Source organism: Bufo bufo, chromosome 4 (assembly GCF_905171765.1).
Source record: "Bufo bufo chromosome 4, aBufBuf1.1, whole genome shotgun sequence".
NCBI lineage: Eukaryota > Metazoa > Chordata > Amphibia > Anura > Bufonidae > Bufo > Bufo bufo.
The window spans coordinates 384,775,944-384,799,921 of record NC_053392.1 but is presented as its reverse complement, the minus strand read 5'-3'; the positions used below and the strand labels follow the sequence as shown (position 1 = coordinate 384,799,921).

The 23,978-nt window shown below is 44.1% G+C and overlaps 1 protein-coding gene across 5 annotated transcripts in view; it reads left to right on the top strand.

Moving 5' to 3' along the window:
* REPS1 (RALBP1 associated Eps domain containing 1) overlaps nucleotides 1-23,978 on the top strand; it is a 116,124-nt gene that overhangs the window by 58,512 nt on the left and 33,634 nt on the right. For 3 of the 5 annotated variants that reach the window (XM_040429226.1, XM_040429227.1, XM_040429225.1), the window contains exons 7-11: nucleotides 4,302-4,365; nucleotides 4,860-5,014; nucleotides 13,283-13,401; nucleotides 15,612-15,692; nucleotides 19,500-19,587. In XM_040429226.1, coding sequence (XP_040285160.1) covers nucleotides 4,302-4,365; nucleotides 4,860-5,014; nucleotides 13,283-13,401; nucleotides 15,612-15,692; nucleotides 19,500-19,587 — 507 coding nt within the window. The remainder of the gene's footprint in view (nucleotides 1-4,301; nucleotides 4,366-4,859; nucleotides 5,015-13,282; nucleotides 13,402-15,611; nucleotides 15,693-19,499; nucleotides 19,588-23,978) is intronic. The other 2 variants (XM_040429229.1, XM_040429228.1) reach the window with 1 other exon arrangement.

Genomic DNA, 23,978 nt, shown 5'->3' with positions numbered 1-23,978 from the left:
GTAGCCTTAAGCGTCCCCCAGTTTGAGGAGCAGCAATACCTGCTGACAGTTGCCAAACAATAGGGAGCCGCCTAAGGGAAACCTACCTCCTATATTTTCTCTCATGTTGAGACACTACCTAAAGGACCCTTAGTCCTGAATGGAAGCTGCATGTGTAGTCCTTCCGATCTGTGGTTCTGGGGCTGTTTGCCCATACTGATTTAACTCTTGGAAGGCAGTCTTGAAATGCTTGTAACCTAAACAGGAGAGACCATTCTAACTGTAGTCCATAGCAACTAGGAGATGACCTCATTTAGAGAAGATTAGCTCTAAACCGCCCATGAGTCACAATGGGTTAAGCCTGTTCCCCATATCTAGATTTTGATGGTGATGGCAGAACTTCATGATGTGGATCTTTTACTAATTAATTTATTACCAGACAAACTGGAATTTCCACATGAGCAAATTATCGACCTTTTATCTGCCTTGTAAAGTGCATAACATGGCTTTTTATGGAAGCTGCTGACTGGGCTCATATGGTCTTGTTTCCTTGGTTCGTCTCCCCAGCCATGGTACCCCCTTCCTCATAAGTAAATAAAAAAAAGTTGGCAATTGTAGAGAGTCCAATAGTTATTACGATGTATGTGACTAATTAGAGCTCGTTCACACATTGTGGTTTTGTTGTCAGTGAAATTGTACAGGTAAATCTGCAACGCTAGCCAGTTACGGATTTTATTGCAGATTTAGATTCCAATGAAGTTAATGGAAGAATTTTGCGAAACAGTCTACAAGATCAGAAGCCTCAGCAAATCTGACTGTAATTGAAGACGGGGATTGGGAAAATCCCATAGACTTGTATTGTACTGTACTGAAATCCACACCGCAAATCCTCAACGTTTAGACTTGGCCTTAGCAATGCAAATGTAACGTTTAACCCCTTAACGACAGCTGACGGTCTTTGCAGGCGATACAGTTCTTGAATGTGCTTTGGCATCTTGCTGTCACAGTAGGAAAGTTCCTGCAGTCTTTCTGCTTTGATCTTTAAAGGTGTTGTCACACTTCAGCAAATGGCATTTATCATGTAGACAAAATTAATACAACTGAGGCAGTTATGGTATGTAATCCAGCAGTGGTATCAGTGCTTTCACACTATAGGAAAAAGCATCAGCCTATGTGCACTCCCTATGTCCCGGATTTTTCCTATAGTGTGTAAGCATAACCATTGCTGCTGGATTGCAAGGTACTCGTAACCCCTGTGATAGATAAATGAATCCAGCCAGCCAAAGAGGCAATATGGACAATCACAATACATTAGTAAGTGCCTTGTATTAATTTTCTCTACATGATAAATGCCACTTGCTGAAGTGAGACAATGCCTTTAAAGAGGACCTTTCACCTGCAAGTTAAACTAAAGATATACCCTTACTTGCCGGCCCCCGGTGGTGCTTATTCAGTTCTTCATTTTGCACTCAGTGCCCCCGTTTGTCCGCGGTGCCCCCCGCAATATTTCCCGCCTTCTATGCTAATGAGCCATTCGGCTCAACTGGGCGGGCCTGCAAAAGTTCTCCCGGTCGTGTCTTTCCTCTCCTTGGCACGGAGCGCATCCAATCAGCGCGCTCCGCTCTTAGCCAGGGAGAAGAAGCTCCAGTTCTCGCGATTTCATCCATCCTGAGCCGGCGCCATCTTGGATTCCCGCGGCGAGCATTGGAGCAGCGTCTGAGGCGGTGGCTCAGGATGGATGAAATCGCTCCAGTTCTCGCGAATCTCGCGAGAACTGGAGCTTCTTCTCACTGGCTAAGAGCGGAGTGCATAATGCCACTGCCTCTAGTTGGGTGTTCTGTGATCTTGGCAGACTCAGATCAGCTCTGCCCTCTAACTGGGGCTCCTATGGGTGCCCCAAATACAGGGGGGAAAGTGCAAAATTTGAAAAGGGGGGAAAAAAAGAATAAAGTTCTCTCCCCAGGTTTTTTTTTAACTACACATGAACGGATAGACTATATTATATATCAAAACCAATGTCACAAATTAGGGACTCTTTTTATAATTTTTTTTGGTGTCAGTTTGCAAATTTTAAGAATTAAATAGCTGTAGTTTGTGAATAAAAATAACAAAAGATAAAAATGCTCTAAAACAGGTTTTAAGAAACAGCCCAATATGTCCTGAAAAGATGCTGGGAAATTATTTTCTTAGCACGACAAATAGTCACATAAAAACGAGATTTTTGTGAACTCGCTTCTTTTTGTAAAATCTCTCTCGCTTCGTTCATTGGGGGACACAGGACCGTGGGTATAGCTGCTGCTGCCACTAGGAGGCGACACTAGGCTGAAAAGTGTTAGCTCCTCCTCTGTCGGCTATACCCCCTCCAGCCTGGAGAGAGCATATCAGTTTGTGCCCAAGCAGTAGGAGTAGGAGAAAAACATACCTAAAAGCACCCAAAACACAACTAATGCCAGTAGGGCTGAACCAGAGCTGAGGATCCTACCGGAAAACCAACCACCATAGTCTGCGGCAATATAGAAAACAATGGGTGGGAGCTGTGTCCCCCAATGAACTAAGCGAGAAAGAAATTTTACAGGTGAGTTCACAAAAATCTAATTTTTTTGCTCGTATCATTGGGGGAGGGAAGAACCACACGCCCATGGAAAACGTCCTTGCAGAAGCTTAAGACACTGCTGCCTGCAAGACCTTGCTGATGCAAAATTATGCACCTGGTAAAACTTGGTGAACGTGTGCAAGTAAGAGCAAGTCGCCACCTGACACAGCTGTGAAGCGGAAGCCTGGTGGAAACGAGCCCAAGAAGCGCCCACCGCCTTGGTCGAGTGGGCCGGGATACCGAGGGGCGGTGCCTTGCCCCGGGAGCGGTATGCCTCAGCGATTGCTGAGCAAATCCACCTGGTCATCTTGGAGGCTGGCAAGCCTTGCGGGGACCTTCAGGAACAACGAATAGGGAGTCCGTACGGTGGAACGAACTAGAATGGATCCTTAGAGCCTGAACCACATTCAGCTGATGGAGATGTCTTCGTTGACGTGAAAGGCAGGAAGGTATCGGGCGGAGCCCTGCCTTATCTTGGAGGAAAACAAGAAAAGGCTCCTTACAAGAAAGCGCTGCCAATTCCGAAACGCGTCAGTGGATTTGATTGCATTTAGTACATGCATAATAAGTGGCGGCTGGTGTATGCAGGGATCGCTCATGGGACCCAGGAAGATGAGTGAGCCCTCCCAGGGATGTTTTCCAGTGCCCCCCTGAAAAAAGAAAAGGATGGAAGGCTTCCATTCCATCCTAACTCGGTGGCCGAATGGAGAGGGAAGGGGAGGGGAGAATAAGGGGGGGATGGAGGGTGCAGATAATACTCACCTAATCCCGAGTACTCACCCCATCTTCATCCTCTTCTCTTCACCCCTCCTCAGTCCAGCAGGGTCACCTTTTTAGCAGCTGGCACCCGAAGTGGCAGGAGACTGGAATGACGTGGGGGTCTCGCCGGATCCAGGTGACCCTTTGGCTGGCGGGAAGCAGGGGAGCTGGGCTGCCCTGGTCCACCTTTTCTTCTTGGGGGAGGTCGGGCGGTGAGGGAATCTGACACCGGCCTTGGTCCCTGGGTAGACAGAGGGGCTAGGCGCCTCTGTTTCCCCTACCTAAAAGGGGAAAAAAAATAACAAAAGGAAGCTGCCCTGCAAGCAGGGAGGTCTGCCTCCTACGACACTATGCTTAAAACTGATATGCTCTCTCCAGGCTGGAGGGGGTATAGCCGGCAGAGGAGGAGCTAACACTTTTTTTTCAGCCTAGTGTCGCCTCCTGGTGGCAGCAGCAGCTATACCCACGGTCCTGTGTCCCCCAATGATATGAGCGAGAAAAAGCAAATGTGTCTGGTCTCTGGGGTTTAATGCAGCACATTGTTAGTAGTAGCTTATCTCTGGTCTATCAATATGCGTGTATGTATATGTGTGTGTTATATATATATATATTATATATATATAAAATGCAGCAGCACAGTCAGATGTGATGAACCGGGTGCAAAGTCCCCACAGAGGTCGGCTCTTCCTCCACGATATATATCAAACGAATGATGAGGCAGCACTTCCAGTATAGGGTGAACGGGTGTGGACCCCAAACTTTATTCAAGCGACGTTTCGGCCTGCTCAATGAGGCCTTTCTCAAGCTTGAGAAAGGCCTCATTGAGCAGGCCGAAACGTCGCTTGAATAAAGTTTGGGGTCCACACCCGTTCACCCTATACTGGAAGTGCTGCCTCATCATTCGTTTGATATATATATATATCTATATCTAATATTAGTTCTTATAATGACACTGTCCCATTCTTTGTAGGATCAGCTGCAAAAGAGTTCTTTACAAAGTCAAAGCTTCCAATTCCAGAGCTTTCTCATATATGGTACGTTTTTGTCTTGCACTGTAAACTGTCTGGTTTATTCATGTCCAATTGTGTTTTTGAATGTTACCAGTTGCATGGAAGATGTGTATCTCACACTAGGCCTCATGCACACAAACTTATTTTGTTTCCATGTCCATTCCGTTTTGTTTTTTTTGCGGATAGGATGTGGACCCATTCATTTCAATGGGTCCGCAAAAAAATGTGGATAGCCCAGTGCGTACTGTCCGCATCCGTATGTCCGTTCTGTAGCCCTGCAAAACATATAGAGCATGTCCTATTTTCAGTTTTGCGGACAAGGATAGGCATTGTTACAATGGATCTTCAAAAATAAACAAATACCAAACGGACGTCATCCGTTTTTTTTTTGTGGATCCGTGTTTGCGCACGCCGTGAATGTAGCCTTATTCTTGTATATGGACACTTGAAGAATAATTTTTTTGTTTGTGTGGTTTTGTATTTGCGACTTGTGTATAATGATATATTTTTCATTGTAGGGAACTCTCAGATTTTGATAAGGATGGAGCATTGACACTGGATGAATTCTGTGCTGCTTTTCATCTCGTAGTAGCTCGAAAAAATGGCTATGATTTGCCTGAAAAACTACCTGAAAGCTTAATGCCTAAACTCATAGACTTAGATGACACTGCAGGTACTTAATATTATGCCTTAAAAAAAAATGCTTGAAGGGCCTCTCTCAGCACCACTATGTAACTAACTGACTGCAAATAACTAATATCTGAGAAAACCTACATGTATCTATTGTTTTACATAGGACACATTAAACCTTTCTTTTGTGCCATTAGATGACAGATATAATATTTAAAAGTATATATTGAAGGAAAAACAGAAAATTATGGAAATATATTTTTCATTTTGTTTTTTTTTCTGTTACAAAAGAGTTCAAAACAAACTATTTCTAAAATCATTACTGTATACTACTTTCATTTTGAATGATGGACAGAAACACCTACCCTCCTCTCTTTAGATTTCTATTGACAAGTGACTGAGGGAAGTCTTGTTTTTTGATTGTCCCACAAGACACAGTACCGCTCTCATACAAGTGAGCAGTGGAACATTTGTATTGTAGTTGTCCACATACAGATGATAGCCTTGTCTATGGCAAGCATAGACTTCTATTATGACGGAATGCAATATGGAATGCCTCTTATAGGCTTCTGTGGTGCATGCAGTCATAGAATTCTGTCATGGTCCAGGGTAGCGGAATCCATAACTGGATTCTTCGATAACCCGAACACTAACTTTGGCACCGAACTTAAAACACAAGTTCACTCAACACTATTGGGGGACCATACTAAATATATTATATCAGACAGGACAGATTGTGTTTTGATGCTGACTATAGACCTCAGCAGCAGTAGTTTCATGCCCAGGTTCACCACTGTGTGCCAATGCTGTGACTTGCTCTTTATGCCACTTGGCTTGTAGATGGCTTGGCATATTACTGTTGTACTCGCTAAACATTTTTTATAAATGGCAACTAAACTCTGCTGCCCTCTTTGGATGTGTATGTCATAATCGGAGCCGCCAAATCTTGCCGCTAATGTGTTGCCACCTTCAGTGGGTTCATCCTCAGAACCTGACTCTTCCACATAACTTTTCTCACTGGAGGATCCAAGATATGCCTGCGCTGAAACGTCTATGCGCCATTTTACTTTGTACAAGAGACCAAAAATGTATTCAAACAAAGATGTGTTCCAATGTACATAAAAATAGGTGTGTGAGCTTAAAGGGGTTATCCAACATCCGGTGTCGGTGGGAGGGGGAGCAGCCAATGGCAGACGAGGACGAGCATGCCTAGCGTCATCCACGATGCTAGGGAGGCTCGTCCCTGTCCCCGCCTGCCATTGACTGCTCCTCCGACACCGGATGTTTACACAGAGAGAAGCAGCAGCGGCGGTGCGGGGAGGGAGCGAGTATGATGTTGGATGACCCCTTTTGAGTATGCTCTTTTTTTAATTTATTTTTTATATTATTATTATTATAAAGATCATGTGTGCATATGAAACACAAAATACCACTATCCGAACTATAAGTATTAATAACAAATACGAGATTTTTGTGAACTCACCTGTAAAATCTCTCTCGCTTAGTTCATTGGGGGACACAGGCCGTGGGTATAGCTGCTTGCTGCCACTAGGAGTCGACACTAGGCTGAGAAGTGATAACTTCCCTGTTATGCTTTCTCCAGGCTGGAGGGTGTATAGCTATCAGTTTGTGCCCAAGCAATAGTAGTAGGAGAAAAAAACCATACGGTAAACAACCAATAACTGACAAATGCCAGTCGAGCCGAACCAGAACTGAGGACCATACTGGCCCACCAACCGCCATCATTTGCGGTAAACAGAACCACTGGGTGGGAGGTGTCCCCCCCAATGAACTAAGCGAGAAAGAGATTTTACAGGTGAGTTCACAAAAGTCTCGTTTTCTCGCTCGTATCATTGGGGGACACAGGACTGTGGGACGTCCTAAAGCACGGGGAGGGAAACAAATCACACACCCATGTAGAAAAACGCCCTCAAGGATGCGTAATCCACTGCTGCCTGCAAGACCTTGATGCTCGGAGCAGCATCGGCTGATGCCTAGGAAGGCACCCGGTAAAACTTAAACGTGTGCCCGGAAGACCAAGACACTGCCTTCTACAACTGGAAAGCTAATGCATGGAGTAGATGACCACAAGAAGCGCCGACCGCTGGTCGGGTAGAGCATTACTCCGCTGGGCGGTGCCTTGCCCTAGGAGCGGAATGCCCTAGCAACTGTCAAACAGATATACCTGGAGAACATCCCTTTGGAGGCCATCAGCTTTGACAAGGACCTCCAGGAAAAAAAACTGGTAAAAGTCCGTATGGCGGAAAGCGCTAGTTATGGACCAGCAAACCTCAGAGGCCAAATCACATGGCCGATGGCGCCCTGGTTGCATACCGGCCGCGGGTGCCCACCCCGCGGGCCAGATAAAGTGAGGCCCCCGGAATGATAGGAACGTGCCCTGTCAGATAGCGGTCGCGGAAGCCCACACCGCAGGCCGGGAAGAATAGGCGCAGGCGGCAGGACCTAAGGAACTGATAGGGGAACCCAGGCCCCCAGACATGGACAGAGGCCCAAATGTACATTGGAGCTGAGGTAACGTATGGCCCACCCTGAAGTAAATGTCCTCCATTTTAGAACGAGGTCACAAAGGGGGAAGGGGGTGGAAGGGCTGAGAATACTTACCCAATCCGGACTACTCACCCCATCTTCATCCTCTTCTCTTCACCCCTTCTCAGAGTACCAGCAGGGTCACCTCTTCAGCAGCTGGCACCTGAAGTGGCAGGAGACTGGAATGGCAGGGGGTCTCGCCGGATCCAGGTGACCCTTTGGCTGGCGGGAAGCAGGGGAGCTCGGCTGCCCTGGAATCCGACACCGGTCTAGCTCCCAGGGTAGACAGAGGGGCAAGTGCCTCTGTTTCCCTTACCTAAAAGATAAAACAAAAAAAAGAAAGGGAAGCCACCCTGCAAAAGCAGGGTGGTCTGCCTCCTACCACACTAAGCTAAAAACTGGTATGCTCTCTCCAGGCTGGAGGGGGTATAGCCGGCAGGGGAGGAGTTATCACTTTTCAGCCTAGTGGCGGCAAGCAGCTATACTCGCGGTCCTGTGTCCCCCAATGATGCAAGCGAGAAACCTTTTTTTTTTTCTTTTCTTTTTTATGAAAGAAAACAATATATGCAGTTTTAGTATGCTATGTATACTTTTTTTTATGGGAAAATAATTTCATGTATACACACACAAGATGTATAGACAGTTATATAATGTATGCAACCATTACAGGCCAACGATACTAAACAATATTTTATGAAAGAAAATACCTAAGTCACATACAGTCGTGGCCAAAAGTTTTGAGAATTACATAAATATTGGAAATTGGAAAAGTTGCTGCTTAAGTTTTTATAATAGCAATTTGCATATACTCCAGAATGTTATGAAGAGTGATCAGATGAATTGCATAGTCCTTCTTTGCCATTAAAATTAACTTAATCCCCAAAAAAAACTTTCCACTGCATTTCATTGCTGTCATTAAAGGACCTGCTGAGATCATTTCAGTAATAGTCTTGTTAACTCAAGTGAGAATGTTGACGAGCACAAGGCTGGAGATCATTGTCAGGCTGATTGGGTTAAAATGGCAGACTTGATATGTTAAAAGGAGGGTGATGCTTGAAATCATTGTTCTTCCATTGTTAACCATGGTGACCTGCAAAGAAACACGTGCAGCCATCATTGCGTTGCATAAAAATGGCTTCACAGGCAAGGATATTGTGGCTACTAAGATTGCACCTCAATCAACAATTTATAGGATTATCAAGAACTTCAAGGAAAGAGGTTCAATTCTTGTTAAGAAGGCTTCAGGGCGTCCAAAAAAGTCCAGCAAGCGCCAGGATCGTCTCCTAAAGAGGATTCAGCTGCGGGATCGGAGTGCCACCAGTGCAGAGCTTGCTCAGGAATGGCAGCAGGCAGGTGTGAGCGCATCTGCACGCACAGTGAGGCGAAGACTTTTGGAAGATGGCCTGGTGTCAAGAAGGGCAGCAAAGAAGCCACTTCTCTCCAAAAAAAACATCAGGGACAGATTGCAGAAAGTATGGTGAATGGACTGCTGAGGACTGGGGCAAAGTCATATATTCTCCGATGAAGCCTTTTTCCGATTGTTTGGGGCATCTGGAAAAAGGCTTGTCCGGAGAAGAAAAGGTGAGCGCTACCATCGGTCCTGTGTCATGCCAACAGTAAAGCATCCTGAGACCATTCATGTGTGGGGTTGCTTCTCATCCAAGGGAGTGGGCTCATTCACAATTTTGCCCAAAAACACAGCCATCAATAAAGAATGGTACCAAAACACCCTCCAACAGCAACTTCTTCCAACAGTTTGCATTTTCCAGCACGATGGAGCACCGTGCCATAAGGCAAAAGTGATAACTAAGTGGCTCAGGGACCAAAACGTTGACATTTTGGGTCCATGGCCTGGAAACTCCCCAGATCTTAATCCCATTGAGAACTTGTGGTCAATCCTCAAGAGGCGGGTGGACAAACAAAAACCCACTAATTCTGACAAACTCCAAGAAGTGATTATGAAAGAATGGGTTGCTATCAGTCAGGAATTGGCCCAGAAGTTGATTGAGAGCATGCCCAGTCGAATTGCAGAGGTCCTGAAAAAGAAGGGCCAACACTGTAAATACAGACTCTTTGCATAAATGTCATGTAATTGTCGATAAAAGCCTTTGAAACGTATGAAGTGCATGTAATTATATTTCACTACATCACAAAAACAACTGAAACAAAGATCTAAAAGCAGTTTATCAGCAAACTTTGTGAAAACTAATATTTGTGTCATTCTCAAAACTTTTGGCCACGACTGTACAAAAGGTCAGTATGTGAATGAATAAATGTTATCCGCACAAACTATCTCACTGAAACTGTCTCCACAAAACCACTGCAACCTATACAACACTGCCCTGATGTTAAATCATGTAGTAAAATGGGTATGAAGCTCAAACATGACCATCCTGGACCACTCTAAGACTTTGCCAATGGGTGACACCATCGATGGTGTTTATGATAAGTGGCCAAAGAGCTGGAGTCCTGGTAATAAGCAGTTCTGGATGTAAGTAGGAGCGCGCCCCAGCCCAGTTCTGGTCTGGATGGTTTTGTGCCTGTGTTTATCCAGCTTTATCCTGCAGTACTATCCGCTTAATTACAGTAGTGACAGTGTAACATACAAAAGACTACTATACTATTACTAAAGGTAACAATTTATTTTTTAATGACTCTTGCACACACACAAAAAAGATGTATATGCAGTTATATGATGTAAGTAGAAGAACGCTATACACTAATAATACTAAAGATTATTTTATTTTTATGAAGATGTATATGTGTGTATTGTGCACACAAAAGACAGTCTATGCGATCTATAGGTAAAGCTGATAACTATTGCATGCATACATTTGTATATTTTATGCACACAAGACTGCCTATACTAAGGCTTCATGCACACGACCGTTTTTGTGGTCCGCATCCGAGCCGCCAAGAATAGGCATTTCTACAATGGGCCGCCCATTCCGTTCCGCAAATTGCGGAAGGCACAGGGGCGGCTTCTGTTTTTTTGCAGATCCGCGTTTTGTGGAGCGCAAAAAACTGAACGGTCGTGTACATTAGGCCTAACTACAGCTAGAATTACTAACTTCATTTTATTTTTTTATGAAAGAAAAAAGATAAGATAAAAAAAAATGTAAGTACACAAAGTCCACTATACTGTACTAAGGCTACTTTCGCACTAGCGTTAATGTTTTCCGCTATTGAGATCTGTCATAGGGTCTCAATACCGGGAAAAACGCTTCAGTTTTGTCCCAATTCATTATCAATGGGGACAAAACTGAACTGAAAGGAATGCTCCAAAATGCAATCTGTTCTCATACCGAAGAGCAAACCGCATCACCATTACAATACAACCGGATCCGTTGATAACGGATGCAGACGGTTGTATTATCAGTAACGGAAGTGTTTTTGCTGAACCCTGCCGGATCCAGCACAAGCACTAGTGTGAATGTAGCCTAACACTAATAGCTATATAGCTACAACTTTAATTTTTTTAATAAAAGAAATAAAGTGTGGGGAAAAATGTGTTCATCACTGTTCCTGCTCTTTGTGTAAGGTAACTTGGGTAACTTTCTAGCCAGCACAATTCAAACACTGTGATAGACTGTCTCAGTGATCATAAGCCCTGGGAACCACTTTGATTGGTTTCCGGGGTCATCACTGTGGCAGCTTTGTAGTACCAGAACGGCGACTGTAATCAGCAGCGCTCAGGGGCAGCAGAAGATCTTAGTGTAACCCGATTCTTTTATATGTAAGGTTACAGTTAACAGCCTACCGCCTCGATGTATGTCATATACTACTTTTTTTTTTATGGTCCCTTTCAGGAACAGCATGAAGTAGTAATCGGCTCCATGACATCAACTGTGTGCTTAATTTAAAAATGTACTGTAGTTTGGCTAAATTCTATTGGTTCCTTCGAGTGAATTCATGAGATGCAGACTCCTGCACCCACGTGCTGCCACTGTGCATCGGGGGGCACACAGACAGCAGCTGGTGGGCAGAGGACCTCACAATGCAAAAACATTGCAAACACAAAGTACAGACTAGTAGTCACAGTGCGTTAATTTACTGTATCTTGGAAAGCTATACACTGCGTGCAGAATTATTAGGCAAATGAGTATTTTGACCACATCATCCTCTTTATGCATGTTGTCTTACTCCAAGCTGTATAGGCTCGAAAGCCTACTACCAATTAAGCATATTAGGTGATGTGCATCTCTGTAATGAGAAGGGGTGTGGTCTAATGACATCAACACCCTATATTAGGTGTGCATAATTATTAGGCAACTTCCTTTCCTTTGGCAAAATGGGTCAAAAGAAGGACTTGACAGGCTCAGAAATTCAAAAATAGTGAGATATCTTGCAGAGGGATGCAGCACTCTTAAAATTGCAAAGCTTCTGAAGCGTGATCATCGAACAATCAAGCGTTTCATTCAAAATAGTCAACAGGGTCGCAAGAAGCGTGTGGAAAAACCAAGGCGCAAAATAACTGCCCATGAACTGAGAAAAGTCAAGCATGCAGCTGCCAAGATGCCATTTGCCACCAGTTTGGCCATATTTCAGAGCTGCAACATCACTGGAGTGCCCAAAAGCACAAGGTGTGCAATACTCAGAGACATGGCCAAGGTAGGAAAGGCTGAAAGACGACCACCACTGAACAAGACACACAAGCTGAAACGTCAAGACTGGGCCAAGAAATATCTCAAGACTGATTTTTCTAAGGTTTTATGGACTGATGAAATGAGAGTGAGTCTTGATGGGCCAGATTGATGGGCCCGTGGCTGGATTAGTAAAGGGCAGAGAGCTCCAGTCCGACTCAGACGCCAGCAAGGTGGAGGTGGAGTACTGGTTTGGGCTGGTATCATCAAAGATGAGCTTGTGGGGCCTTTTCGGGTTGAGGATGGAGTCAAGCTCAACTCCCAGTCCTACTGCCAGTTTCTGGAAGACACCTTCTTCAAGCAGTGGTACAGGAAGAAGTCTGCATCCTTCAAGAAAAACATGATTTTCATGCAGGACAATGCTCCATCACACGCGTCCAAGTACTCCACAGCGTGGCTGGCAAGAAAGGGTATAAAAGAAGAAAATCTAATGACATGGCCTCCTTGTTCACCTGATCTAAACCCTATTGAGAACCTGTGGTCCATCATCAAATGTGAGATTTACAAGGAGGGAAAACAGTACACCTCTCTGAACAGTGTCTGGGAGGCTGTGGTTGCTGCTGCACGCAATGTTGATGGTGAACAGATCAAAACACTGACAGAATCCATGGATGGCAGGCTTTTGAGTGTCCTTGCAAAGAAAGGTGGCTATATTGGTCGCTGATTTGTTTTGGTTTTGGTTTTGAATGTCAGAAATGTATATTTGTGAATGTTGAGATGTTATATTGGTTTCACTGGTAAAAATAAATAATTGAAATGGGTATATATTTGTTTTTTGTTAAGTTGCCTAATAATTATGCACAGTAATAGTCACCTGCACACACAGATATCCCCCTAAAATAGCTAAAACTAAAAACAAACTAAAAACTACTTCCAAAAATATTCAGCTTTGATATTAATGAGTTTTTTTAGGGTTCATTGAGAACATGGTTGTTCAATAATAAAATTAATCCTCAAAAATACAACTTGCCTAATAATTCTGCACTCCCTGTAATTCGGGTTTTTTCTGTTCGGTTGTTTAAATAATTTTGCATCTGTCTTCAGTGATACATGAGGCCTTATTTTTATGCTATGTGTTTTTTGGTGGTTCTAAAAGTAAAAAATATATAAATATTTTTCAGCTGGAGATCAGTCCAGTGAGGTAGGATTTTCAAGTTCTCCTGCTGAACCTCCTCCAAGTAAATCGCCCTCTATGCCATCTTTGAATCAGACATGGCCAGAAATGAACCAAAGTAATGAGGTAAGTATATTTGTCATACTCTTATGACGCATATTTGCCATTTTATATACTTCTTTAGCGGCTTTTCAGTGAAACCACCTAACAACCTTCATCTTCTGCAAAAACACATTCCAGAGTCTAAGCAAGGGACGTTTTTAAATATGTCGAAGGACATCTGTCTGCAGATTTGTACCTATGAAACTGTCTGACCTGTTACATGTGCACTTGGCAGCTGAAGGCATCTGTGTTGGTCCCCTGTTCATATGTGCCCGCGTTGCTGAGAAACATGATGTTTTGATATATGCAGATGAGCCTCTAAGAGCAATGGGGGCGTTGCCGTTACACCAAGAGGCTCTGCTGTGTAACTGCCGTGCCTCCTGCACTTTGACAGGGTCGGGCAGTGAAAACATCACGCCTGGCCCTGTCAATCAAGGTGGAGAGGGTACAGCAGCTGCAAAGAGGGCAGAGACTCTAGGTGCAACAGCAGCACTCCTGTTGCTCCTAGAGGCTCATTTGCATATAGTAAAACATCAATTGTCTCAGCAATGCAGGTACATATGGACATGGGACCAACACAGATGTCCGTTCCCCCCCCCCCCCTAAAATACCAGGTGTATAGAAAGTCTTCTTAGCAACACATGAGTCTGTCTTCTGCATTCTACTGAATGCCAAAGACAACTGTATGGACGGCACAGTCGGGCCTCCACCCTGCCTATTATCTCTCTACCCCAGCTCCTGGCTCCCTATATATGCCCACTTTATTTCTCCCAACATATCTGACTTGCTGGCAGCTCAGCATGTTTAAAGAGAGAACAGGACTGACAGTGTGTACTATGTCCTTGTATACCTACTGTCTCTAAGTGCTGGAAGGCCCCTTTCTCTCTTCCATGTGTTCAGTAACCAACAGAGAGGAGCATGGGACTGCTGAGTGCAGACTGTAGGTATACAGAGAAATAATATACACTGTCGACGCTAAGCGCTGACTGTTCTCCTCTCTCTCCCTTATTCTCAGTAACTGAGAAGTGCAGGGAATAAAGTCTGCATTAACAACTAATTTGCACTTCTGGGTAGCCTGAACTGCGGATCCTTCCCACGCATGTGCAGTTCAGTTGCTGCCACAACTGCCCACAGAAGGGCACAAAAGTGCGCCTGCTTGATATTTCCAGTGGTGGCCTGATGACATCGGGAGCGGAGAGAGATGGAGTAAAGGCTGAGGGGAAGGAGTATGGCTCTATTCGAATGGGTGTGGCTGGGCTACGATATTGATGGGTACAGCCTCTTGGGCTCTTTTATACTAATTTGCATATTGATTTAAAAACTTTTCTTTTTTTGGGGAGGGGGGGCAGACAGAGTACTACAGTGGGCCAGGAACTGTTTAAAACGTACTATGGTGGTGACTCCCTTTAAGAAATAATTGGCTCACCAGAGCTTACAAGATGTAACTGTATATGTGACATTATGGTGACTGTTGTCCCTGGGTGCGCTTATGCTTTGTAGTCTATTTACTCTGTACTTGGTGATTGTGCTTGCTTCCCTCTTATTCCGTAAAATAATGAAATATGTGTCCTGTGGCCTAGTGTGATGTCACCTCTCCTCCCATACACTTCTTTCTGCATTTCTTAGATTGTAATCTGTAATGTGGCAATGGTGGCCGTTCCACACGTATCTGCCAGTATCGTGCCTCTTCACATTGGCCTGATAGTGTCACGTTCCACAAAGGCCTGCCCACCATCTTTAACCTCCCCCCAGTTCAGACATGAAACCTGTTCCTCAATAGCCATGTTTCATTATTTTTGTAGATGTGGTTGGTTTGCTTTGTAAATGCTATGATCATACCTTCCTATGTATTGCATGATACATAACCCCTGTCGTGGCCAGAGGCCAGTCTGTCAGCTATTCTTCTGCACAAGTACTTGTGGAAGGAAGCTCCGTTCACCAATCGTTCCACTTGTCCTCATTTTATTGCACAGTTCTTGTTAACCTGTCTCATTAATCAATATTATATCGACCGGTTTAATCCTTACAGAAAAATGGATTGCACTGACAGATCCAAAAGAGAATCCAATTCTGCCTCCAAACGTGGGAAATAATGTCTGACTTGTATGTTGTAGCCCCACAGTCCCTGTACAATTGGCACAGAACTGTCAGTGTAAGCCAGGAATGTGGGGTTGTTTCTGCTCAGGTCTTCTCCTCTCCTCTTATGCTGATTTGTGTCTCCTCTGTCTGTTCAGCAGTGGGAGACATTTAGCGAACGCTCTTCAAGCTCACAAACTCTGACCCAATTTGATTCTAACATTGCACCAGCTGATCCTGTAAGTCAATCACATAGCTTGCTCGTATCGTATTAATCAATGTATTAACACGTAATTCAGTACAGTGGGCTCTGGGGCTCTTTCTGCATGGTTCAGTGACTGCTTCTGGAAGTCCAATCTGTAGACATGGTTTTATATGATTATGTCTGTTGGGGTAGGGGCAGAGTAGCCTTCAAGTCATTTACCAGATTTATCATGAGGACTGTGCTATCTCTAACATGTACAGTAAATTATCAGCTCTACTGACATCTCTATGTCAGTAAATAATGGTATTCCCTAGAGGAGAGCAAATGTCATATTTTTTAATTAGTTCACACTTCGTTTACTGGTAAAAGGTGAATTGCGTTATGGATTCCGTTACCACGGACCATAATGGAATGCCTTTAGAGACATTCCGTTATTCGTTCCGTCATAATAGAAGTCTATGGGCTGCAAAACGGATCCATCCGGTTTACGTTATGCTGGAGTCCTCTCCTGTATAATGGAAACGGGACTGACCCGTTATGCAGCTCATAGACTTCTATTATGACGGAACAAATAACGAAATGCCTCTAAAGGCATTCCATTATGGTCCGTGGTAACGGAATCCATAACGCAATTCACCTTTTTACCAGTAAACAAAGCGTGAACGAATTTCATAACCGGAAATTCGCTGATCTCTAGTATTCCCCATGAAATAATTGTCTCCCCAGCCCCCTCCCCCCCCCCCCCCCCCCCCCCCCCCCCACCCCCGAATTCTGCGTTGTCTATCTCCTATTTGTCCTCCTAGAAATGTATGATCAAATTGACGTGGGGTTGTTTCCATTCCTCGTGACTAGAAGGGGTGTGTCCCTACAAGTCAGCACTGATTGGACAGTGTCTCTATTCATGTTTGTGTTTACACCCCCAGTTGTCAATTTATTCAGAAATTTTCAGGGGGAAAAGCAGAGTAATGGCACAACACAGTTTTTTAAAGGGCATCTCTCAGCAGATCTGTACCTATGAAACTGTCTGACCTGTTACATGTGCGCTTGGCAGCTGAAGACATCTGTGTTGGTCCCATGGTCATTTGTGTCCACATATTAGTTTTAATATAAGAGCCTGTGGGAGCAATGGGGACATTGTTATTACACCTAGAGACTCTGCTCTCTCTGCAACTGCCACTCCTTCTGCACTTTGACTATAAAAGTCAGGGCCAGACGTGATCACGTTTACACGCCTGGCCCTGACATTCAGAGAGAGCAGATCCTCTAGGTGTAACAAACGCCCCCGTTGCTCCTAGAGGCTCATCTGCATATATCAAAACATCATTTTTCTCAGCAATGCAGGCACATATGAACAGGGGACCAACATGGATGCCTTCAGCTGCCAAGTGCACATGTAACAGGTCAGCCAGTGTCCTAGGTAGAAATCTGCTGACAGATGTCCTTTTAGTGATGCAGAATTTTTATTTTGTGGAAGGTACAATCATATACTAAAACATGTCAGGAGAGGTGGCAGATCCTCTTTAGGATAGTATAAAGCAGGCATGCTCAACCTTCGGCCCTCCAGCTGTTGCAAAACTACAACTCCCAACATGCCCTGCTGTAGGCTAATAGCTGTAGGATGTCTGGGCATGCTGGGAGTTGTAGTTTGTAATAGCTGTAGGATGTCTGGCGGGCCGAAGGTTGGGCATCCCTGGTATAAAGCATCTTATATTGCCAAGTCAATATGAACTTCTTTAATCAGAGATAAATAATGGCTTCATTCTTTAAATATATTTTTGTTCTGTTTTAAGGTTATGTATTAAAATGGCTAAATTTGCCCATATTCTTTCAATAGCGGTCTGTTAAACACTTGTTGCAGCTCCTCTCTTATCACAGACCTATTTAACACATTCAGTAGCCCCATACAGTGAAGCAGGAAGGTAAAGATGTATGGCCACCTTTACTGCACTCTTCTTAGAAGTGTGGTCCAGGAAACTAGATGTAGTAATCAATGAAGACACGCATGTCCGTAGAAGTGAATCCTACATTTCTCAACATTGAAATTGCAACAGAATGAAGGAAAAGTCTTGGAATTAAGGAATTCACAGGATCGACAGACATGTTAATGATGAGCAGATGATAAAAAATGGAAATAAAACATTCAAAACATCTCTCTATTTAGTACAACGTATGAGCACTATGTGCAGAAATAGACACACTTACACACCTTGGCATGTGATCATCAAGGTTATTAATGGTTATTTTAGGAATGTTGTGACACGCTGAATGCAAATCGTCAAAACCTGCTGCCTGCAGCCACATAGTAGCAGGTTTAGGCCATTCTGGCTGCTCACAGTAGTGCGAACAATAGGTGACCTGCATTGTCCTGTTGAAAAACGCCTCTTGGGACACTTTCTAGAAATGGTACCAATGGTTCCACGACCAAACCAATGTAACGCTGAGCTGTTAATGTACATGAAGACTAGAGGGGTTCAGCTACCATTCATTATGCCATCCACACCATAATCCCAGGAGTAGGACTGTTGTGACTTTCCTTTGTAAAGGCCTCTTCATGGTGTTGCTTACGTGGTCTCCAGACCAATCTCTGGCTATCATTGCATCTGAAATAAAAGCAAGACTCTTTGATGAAGAGCATAAACCTCCATTCCAGCCTCCGTTACCGTTTCGTTGTCCGCCATGAAAGCTGTGGTGTGAGGTCAATGGAACAGCTGTAGTTGGATGTCTGGCTCATAGCTCCATGGCATGCCACCCTAGGCTTGAGATGTGACATCTATTTTCACTTGCAGTATAGAATGGATAATCTGTCTGTAGAGGTCCTTCTCTGTGCTCCTTTTGCTGTTATTCCAGATCGTTATTCTCCAAACCACTGGCACACGTAACGTTGAACAGTGCTGACATCTTGGCCTTGGCACGTAGCGATCTACTGGAGGCATAAACCAAGGTCTCTCGGTTCAAGGATTCTGTCCTTCTCAGTTTACGACAGGTGGTGATAACTGGCACGTTGATGAACAGGAGACATCACACAATCCTCCCACTTGACTTCATCTGATTTTTGAGGTTTCATATTGCCAAAAAACTTTGCTTTCAATCTGTCGTTTATGCCCCTCCCACATGCCACAGATTGGATCCAGGTGCTTAATAATGTGATGATCTGCAGAACTTAGCTACACCTGCTATTTCCTCCTCAATTTACTTAACCTTACCGCTTGTCCTTGGTGATGCAGTTTCAATGTTGAGGGGTGCATGTATGAGCTATATACGTGGACTTAAACGCTATATAATGCATCTAACGTGCAGTCAAGTTATGTTAACTGCTGGAGAACTTCCATATTAATACCTTTTTGTAATCTTTATGAATGCCTTTAATTTTTCACAATGTTCTTGGCCTTTTATGTTATGAAATTATCCAAGTGATGACTTTATATTTGCCTCAATATGAATATTTGAATATAAATATGAATGTTGTCGCACTTCAGAATGAGTACTGTCAGTGTATGTAAGCGTATACATCAGCGGCCATCTCTGAGAGAAGTGGACCAGAGTAGAAAATGATGCATATCTCAGAGGACCTGATATTATAATATGCTGCCCTGAACCAAAATTTTTAAGAGGTTCCTTGTCACTGCAAGAGCTCTGGCCCCTTGTCTTATTTCTGGGGGCCCCCACGATTACCATAACGTTTTTCAGTGAAAAATGCCTATCGTGGTGTAAGTGATATATTCCTCGACTTTGCCTCGTAAGTCCATCAGCAGAATGTCGACTTCAGAAGTTCTTAATTTAACGTTTTCATTTTCTCTAGCTTTAATATTTAATTCTGAAGATCTTTCTGTTTTATTAACAGGACACAGCTATAGTCCATCCTGTTGCCATACGGATGACGCCAAGTAAAATTCACCTGCAGGAAATGGAGCTTAAAAGAACTGGAAGCGGTGAGTGACGTCTACGTGATGTTCTACACAGTCCAATTTAGAACAAAACAATGTATTTCCATTAACCCAAAAACATTTTGCTATGACACTTTCCTTTACGGTTAGCTCTGTATTGTACAAAATGGTTACCATCCGTACTGCTGAAATGGTGTCGGAATTTGTGATGTATTTTCAGATTTAGTCTGGTTTTGCTCCATTGAAATAAATGTGGCTGGGGGCGTGGTCTGGCTGCCGAGGCGCGCGGATGTAGTGTGCTGTAGCTCCGGAGTAAGCACTACACCCAGCGACCTAAAAAGCGACTATACCCACGGTGAACACACCAAAACCAGGCAGACAAGGCACCGAGCACTCCCTGAGCATGACCGGGAGGAAAAGAAAGGGACAGAAGTACCCGCAACTGACGAAGTTTTACTTCACCCGAGAGGCGGGAAGGTTCCAAGATGGCGCCGGAGAGGAAAACGCTGCGGACAGCGACAAAGAGGAAGACGCTCAAGCAGTTAATCACCCAAGCTATGTGGAAGAACTTACCACACCGAAATCCCCAGGTCCCGCACCCGGGAACAGAGAGGTACATGCCGGGCAGGAAGGAGCCTGCGACACAGCAGCGGGAGGCTGGCCACATGGGAGAGAAGCGTCTTCTGAAGTAGGGGAATCCCCGCACTCCACTCCTCTGAAAGGCTCTCCTGAAGAAGAGACAGCCGGCGCAGGTACTCTAAGATATAATGGGAACCCACAAGTTATGGGGGAAGCAGAAATTTTAGCACTGCCAGTAGCCAACATAGCCTTGACAGACACCGCCATGAGAGATATGCTTTTAGTACAGAGACGCTCTTTCCTGCATGACATGCGTCTAATAGTGGCTCCCATGAGAAAAGAGGTGGAAGAGCTTGGGGCCAGAACAGACCATATGGAACGCAAATTTGGGGAGTTTGCAGGCTCCCATAACGACCTTATAGATGCTCATTATGCCCTGGAGAAGGATGTTGAGGCATTAAAAAGCAAAATGGCAGATCTGGAGGATCGCAGCAGACGCAATAATATCAAGCTAAGGGGCATCCCAGAGAACGTGGGGGCCAAAGATATTCCTTTATACGTTAAAGAACTGATCAAATGCGTTCTGCCCCACTGCAAAGAAGGAGATTTAGAGATAGACAGGGCACACAGAGTCCCGCGTCCCAGACATATGGATGAATCGGTGCCAAGGGATGTTCTTGCTAGAGTTCATTTCTACACTGTAAAGGAGCAGCTGATGTCTTCCGCCAGAAAAAATGGTGGTCTACCTGCACCGTATCACAAAATATCTCTATATGCTGACTTATCGGCTACCACGCTCAGGCAAAGAAGGGCCCTGATACCCATTACATCTGCCTTACAAAAAGCCAAAATCCAGTATAGGTGGGGATTCCCTGTACGCCTTCTAATTTATTATTCCTATTGACCCGCAGTTGGAACAGCGTCGGGGTCATCCTGAGAAAATCCGGAGAGATTGGGACACTTGAAGAGGTTCACCAAGGGTGGTCTAATCTTTAGTGCAAATGGCCGGAGAGGTGATCTGCCGAACAGGCTATTACCGAGGCTTCAGACGGGACTTAGATACCCCAAGTTATAGGTTCACGTGGAGCCTGTTGGTTCTCACGAATATACCTACAAGTTATGTTTTTGATTACATGTTATTATTTCTTTTACCTCTTTTTAGCAGTGATAAGGGAAGATATGTCCACGAATGATGTTAAACTTATGCCTGTATTATGCTCCACCATCTTCGTACTATGGTTGCAGGCGCGCTGGCTGGGAGGCGTCTTGCACCTTCTTTATAGTTTACTGTGCGACTTTCATACCTTGCGTTTTAAATTGCTTTATTATGGTAATAACCTTTGCAAGTATTAATGCTAATGGTTTGAATAGCCCAATGCGCAGATCGCATTTGTGGAGAGAGGTCAGATCCCTTAACTGTGATGTATTGGGAATACAAGAAACCCATTTAATAGAAAAGGATGCACACAGATTACAAAACAATCAATTCCCCTATATTTTTCAAGCTCATTCTAACTCCAAAACTAGGGGAGCGCTAATAGCTATAAAAAATACCCTGGCATTCAAATTGGTAGAACATGTAAGTGACTCAGCGGGTAGATATGTAATGCTGGTATGCACCTTGAACAACTCCCCCTTTACTCTGGTATCGATATACGCACCTAACAAAGGCCAAGCGAGATTTGTGAGGAAAGTATTAAAAATAGTCAACAGGAAAAAGCAGGGACAGTTACTGATATTTGGAGATTTCAATTTGACTGTAGACCCTGAAATAGACTCGACATCCTCCTCTTGCAGACCAGTTCAGACTTTAAGCGATGTTATTTGGAAGGCGGAGTTGTATGGCGTATTAAGCATCCTACAGACAGAGAGTTCACGTTCCACTCAGGGGTACATAATGTATACTCACGTATAGATATGTTCTGGGGAGACAGGATGATATTACCTAAAGTGTTAGAAGCGGAAATAGGGCAGATTAAATGGTCTGACCATGCTGCTATTACAGTGAAAATATCAGAAGATAACAATTATTCCTCAAAGTATCTTTGGAGGAGCAATCCTATTCTTTTGTCTTGTCCACAGCATGGTCAGCGCATTGAATCGGATTTGAAAGAGTTTTTCCTTCTTAATAAGCAAGACTCTACCAACCCTGCGATATTATGGAACGCTCACAAGGCGTGTATAAGAGGGTCATTTATACAACAAGGAGCGATGAGAAAAAGGAAACTGGAAGAGGCCATGTCACAAATGCTCACAAAATTAAAATTATTGGAAGAAAGGAATAAAAATGACCCCTCCCCCCTTAATGCAGAGGCACTAAAACAAGTTAGGCAAGAGTTAAGGAACCATATGCTAGACTCTTATGAGAAGGGTCTTAGGAGAACCAAAGCAAAATACTACTCTCAAGGGAATAAGGCGGGGAAACTCCTGGCGGCTAGCTTAAAGGCCAAAAGAACAAAAAGTAGGATACATTACCTTCTACACCCCAAAACGCAAACCAAACTGTATGCACCACAGGACATAGCAGAAGGCTTCCAGTCATATTACCATGACTTATATAATCTGAGGAACTCCATACCTACCTCCCCAACATTAAAAGACATGGTAAGTAGATATCTTAGTTCCCTAAATCTACCTACATTAACTGACACTCAACTCCATTTCCTTAATACCCCGATAACAGAGGAGGAGATTGTGAAAGTGATTAAATCCTTGCCCCAAGATAAGGCCCCCGGCCCAGACGGCTTTGCAAGCCATTACTACAAAAAGTTTGTGCATATACTGAGCCCCTTCCTGAAAGATTTTTGTCAACATGCTTTGTCCTCTGGAAATTTCCCTAAGGAGAACCTACAAGCAATTATAATTACTTTACCTAAACCAGGTAAAACTGCGGACAGACCGCAAAATTTCAGGCCCATATCGCTATTAAACCAGGATATAAAAATATACGCCAAACTCTTGGCTCTTAGGATAGCCACAATACTCCCTTCTATAATTCATAAGGATCAGACAGGTTTTGTCCCAACTCGCCAGTCCTACTTTAATACTAGAAGAATGCTGGGCATTTTCCACCAAGTCAGGCAACAAAACACCCCTCTATTGGTGCTGGCCTTGGACGCCGAGAAGGCATTCGACCGAATTAGGTGGTCGTTTGCCTTCTCGGTGCTCTCGGCTATGGGATTCAGTGGCCCTATCATGTCCGCGATTGAGGCCTTATATAGTGACCCCACAGCTAGTGTTTATGTTAATGGAGCCCTGTCAAAGATGTTCGAGCTGACCAATGGTACCAGACAGGGCTGCCCATTGTCGCCTCTGATCTTCATCATAGCAATGGAACCACTAGCTCAGGCGATTAGATTGGACCCATTAGTTTCAGGGATTAAAATTTGAGGACAAGAGCATGTAATTTCGCTCTACGCGGATGATGTATTGCTGTCATTATCTAGCCCAGAAAAGTCACTAGCAGCAGTTATGAACCAAATAGACCTATATGGCAACCTTTCATATTACCACCTTAATCCCTCCAAAACACAAGCACTGCCGATACACATTCCAAACACTCTGATCCAATCTTTCAAAGACAAATGGGACTTTGACTGGTGCACAGACAGTATCCAATACCTAGGCACCAGCATGTCTGCATCATTGTCAAAACTGTACGACCTTAACTATGAATCTCTATTGGCAAAAGTAGGTAAAGACATAGAAGAGTTCCATAAACATGATACTTCATGGGTAGGAAGGATTGCGGCTTTTAAAATGTTCATACTTCCTCGCTTTTTGTATATATTCCGCACGGTCCCAATTTTGCTGCCAAAAAGGTTCTTCAGAGAGGTGCAACAAATACTCTCCAAATA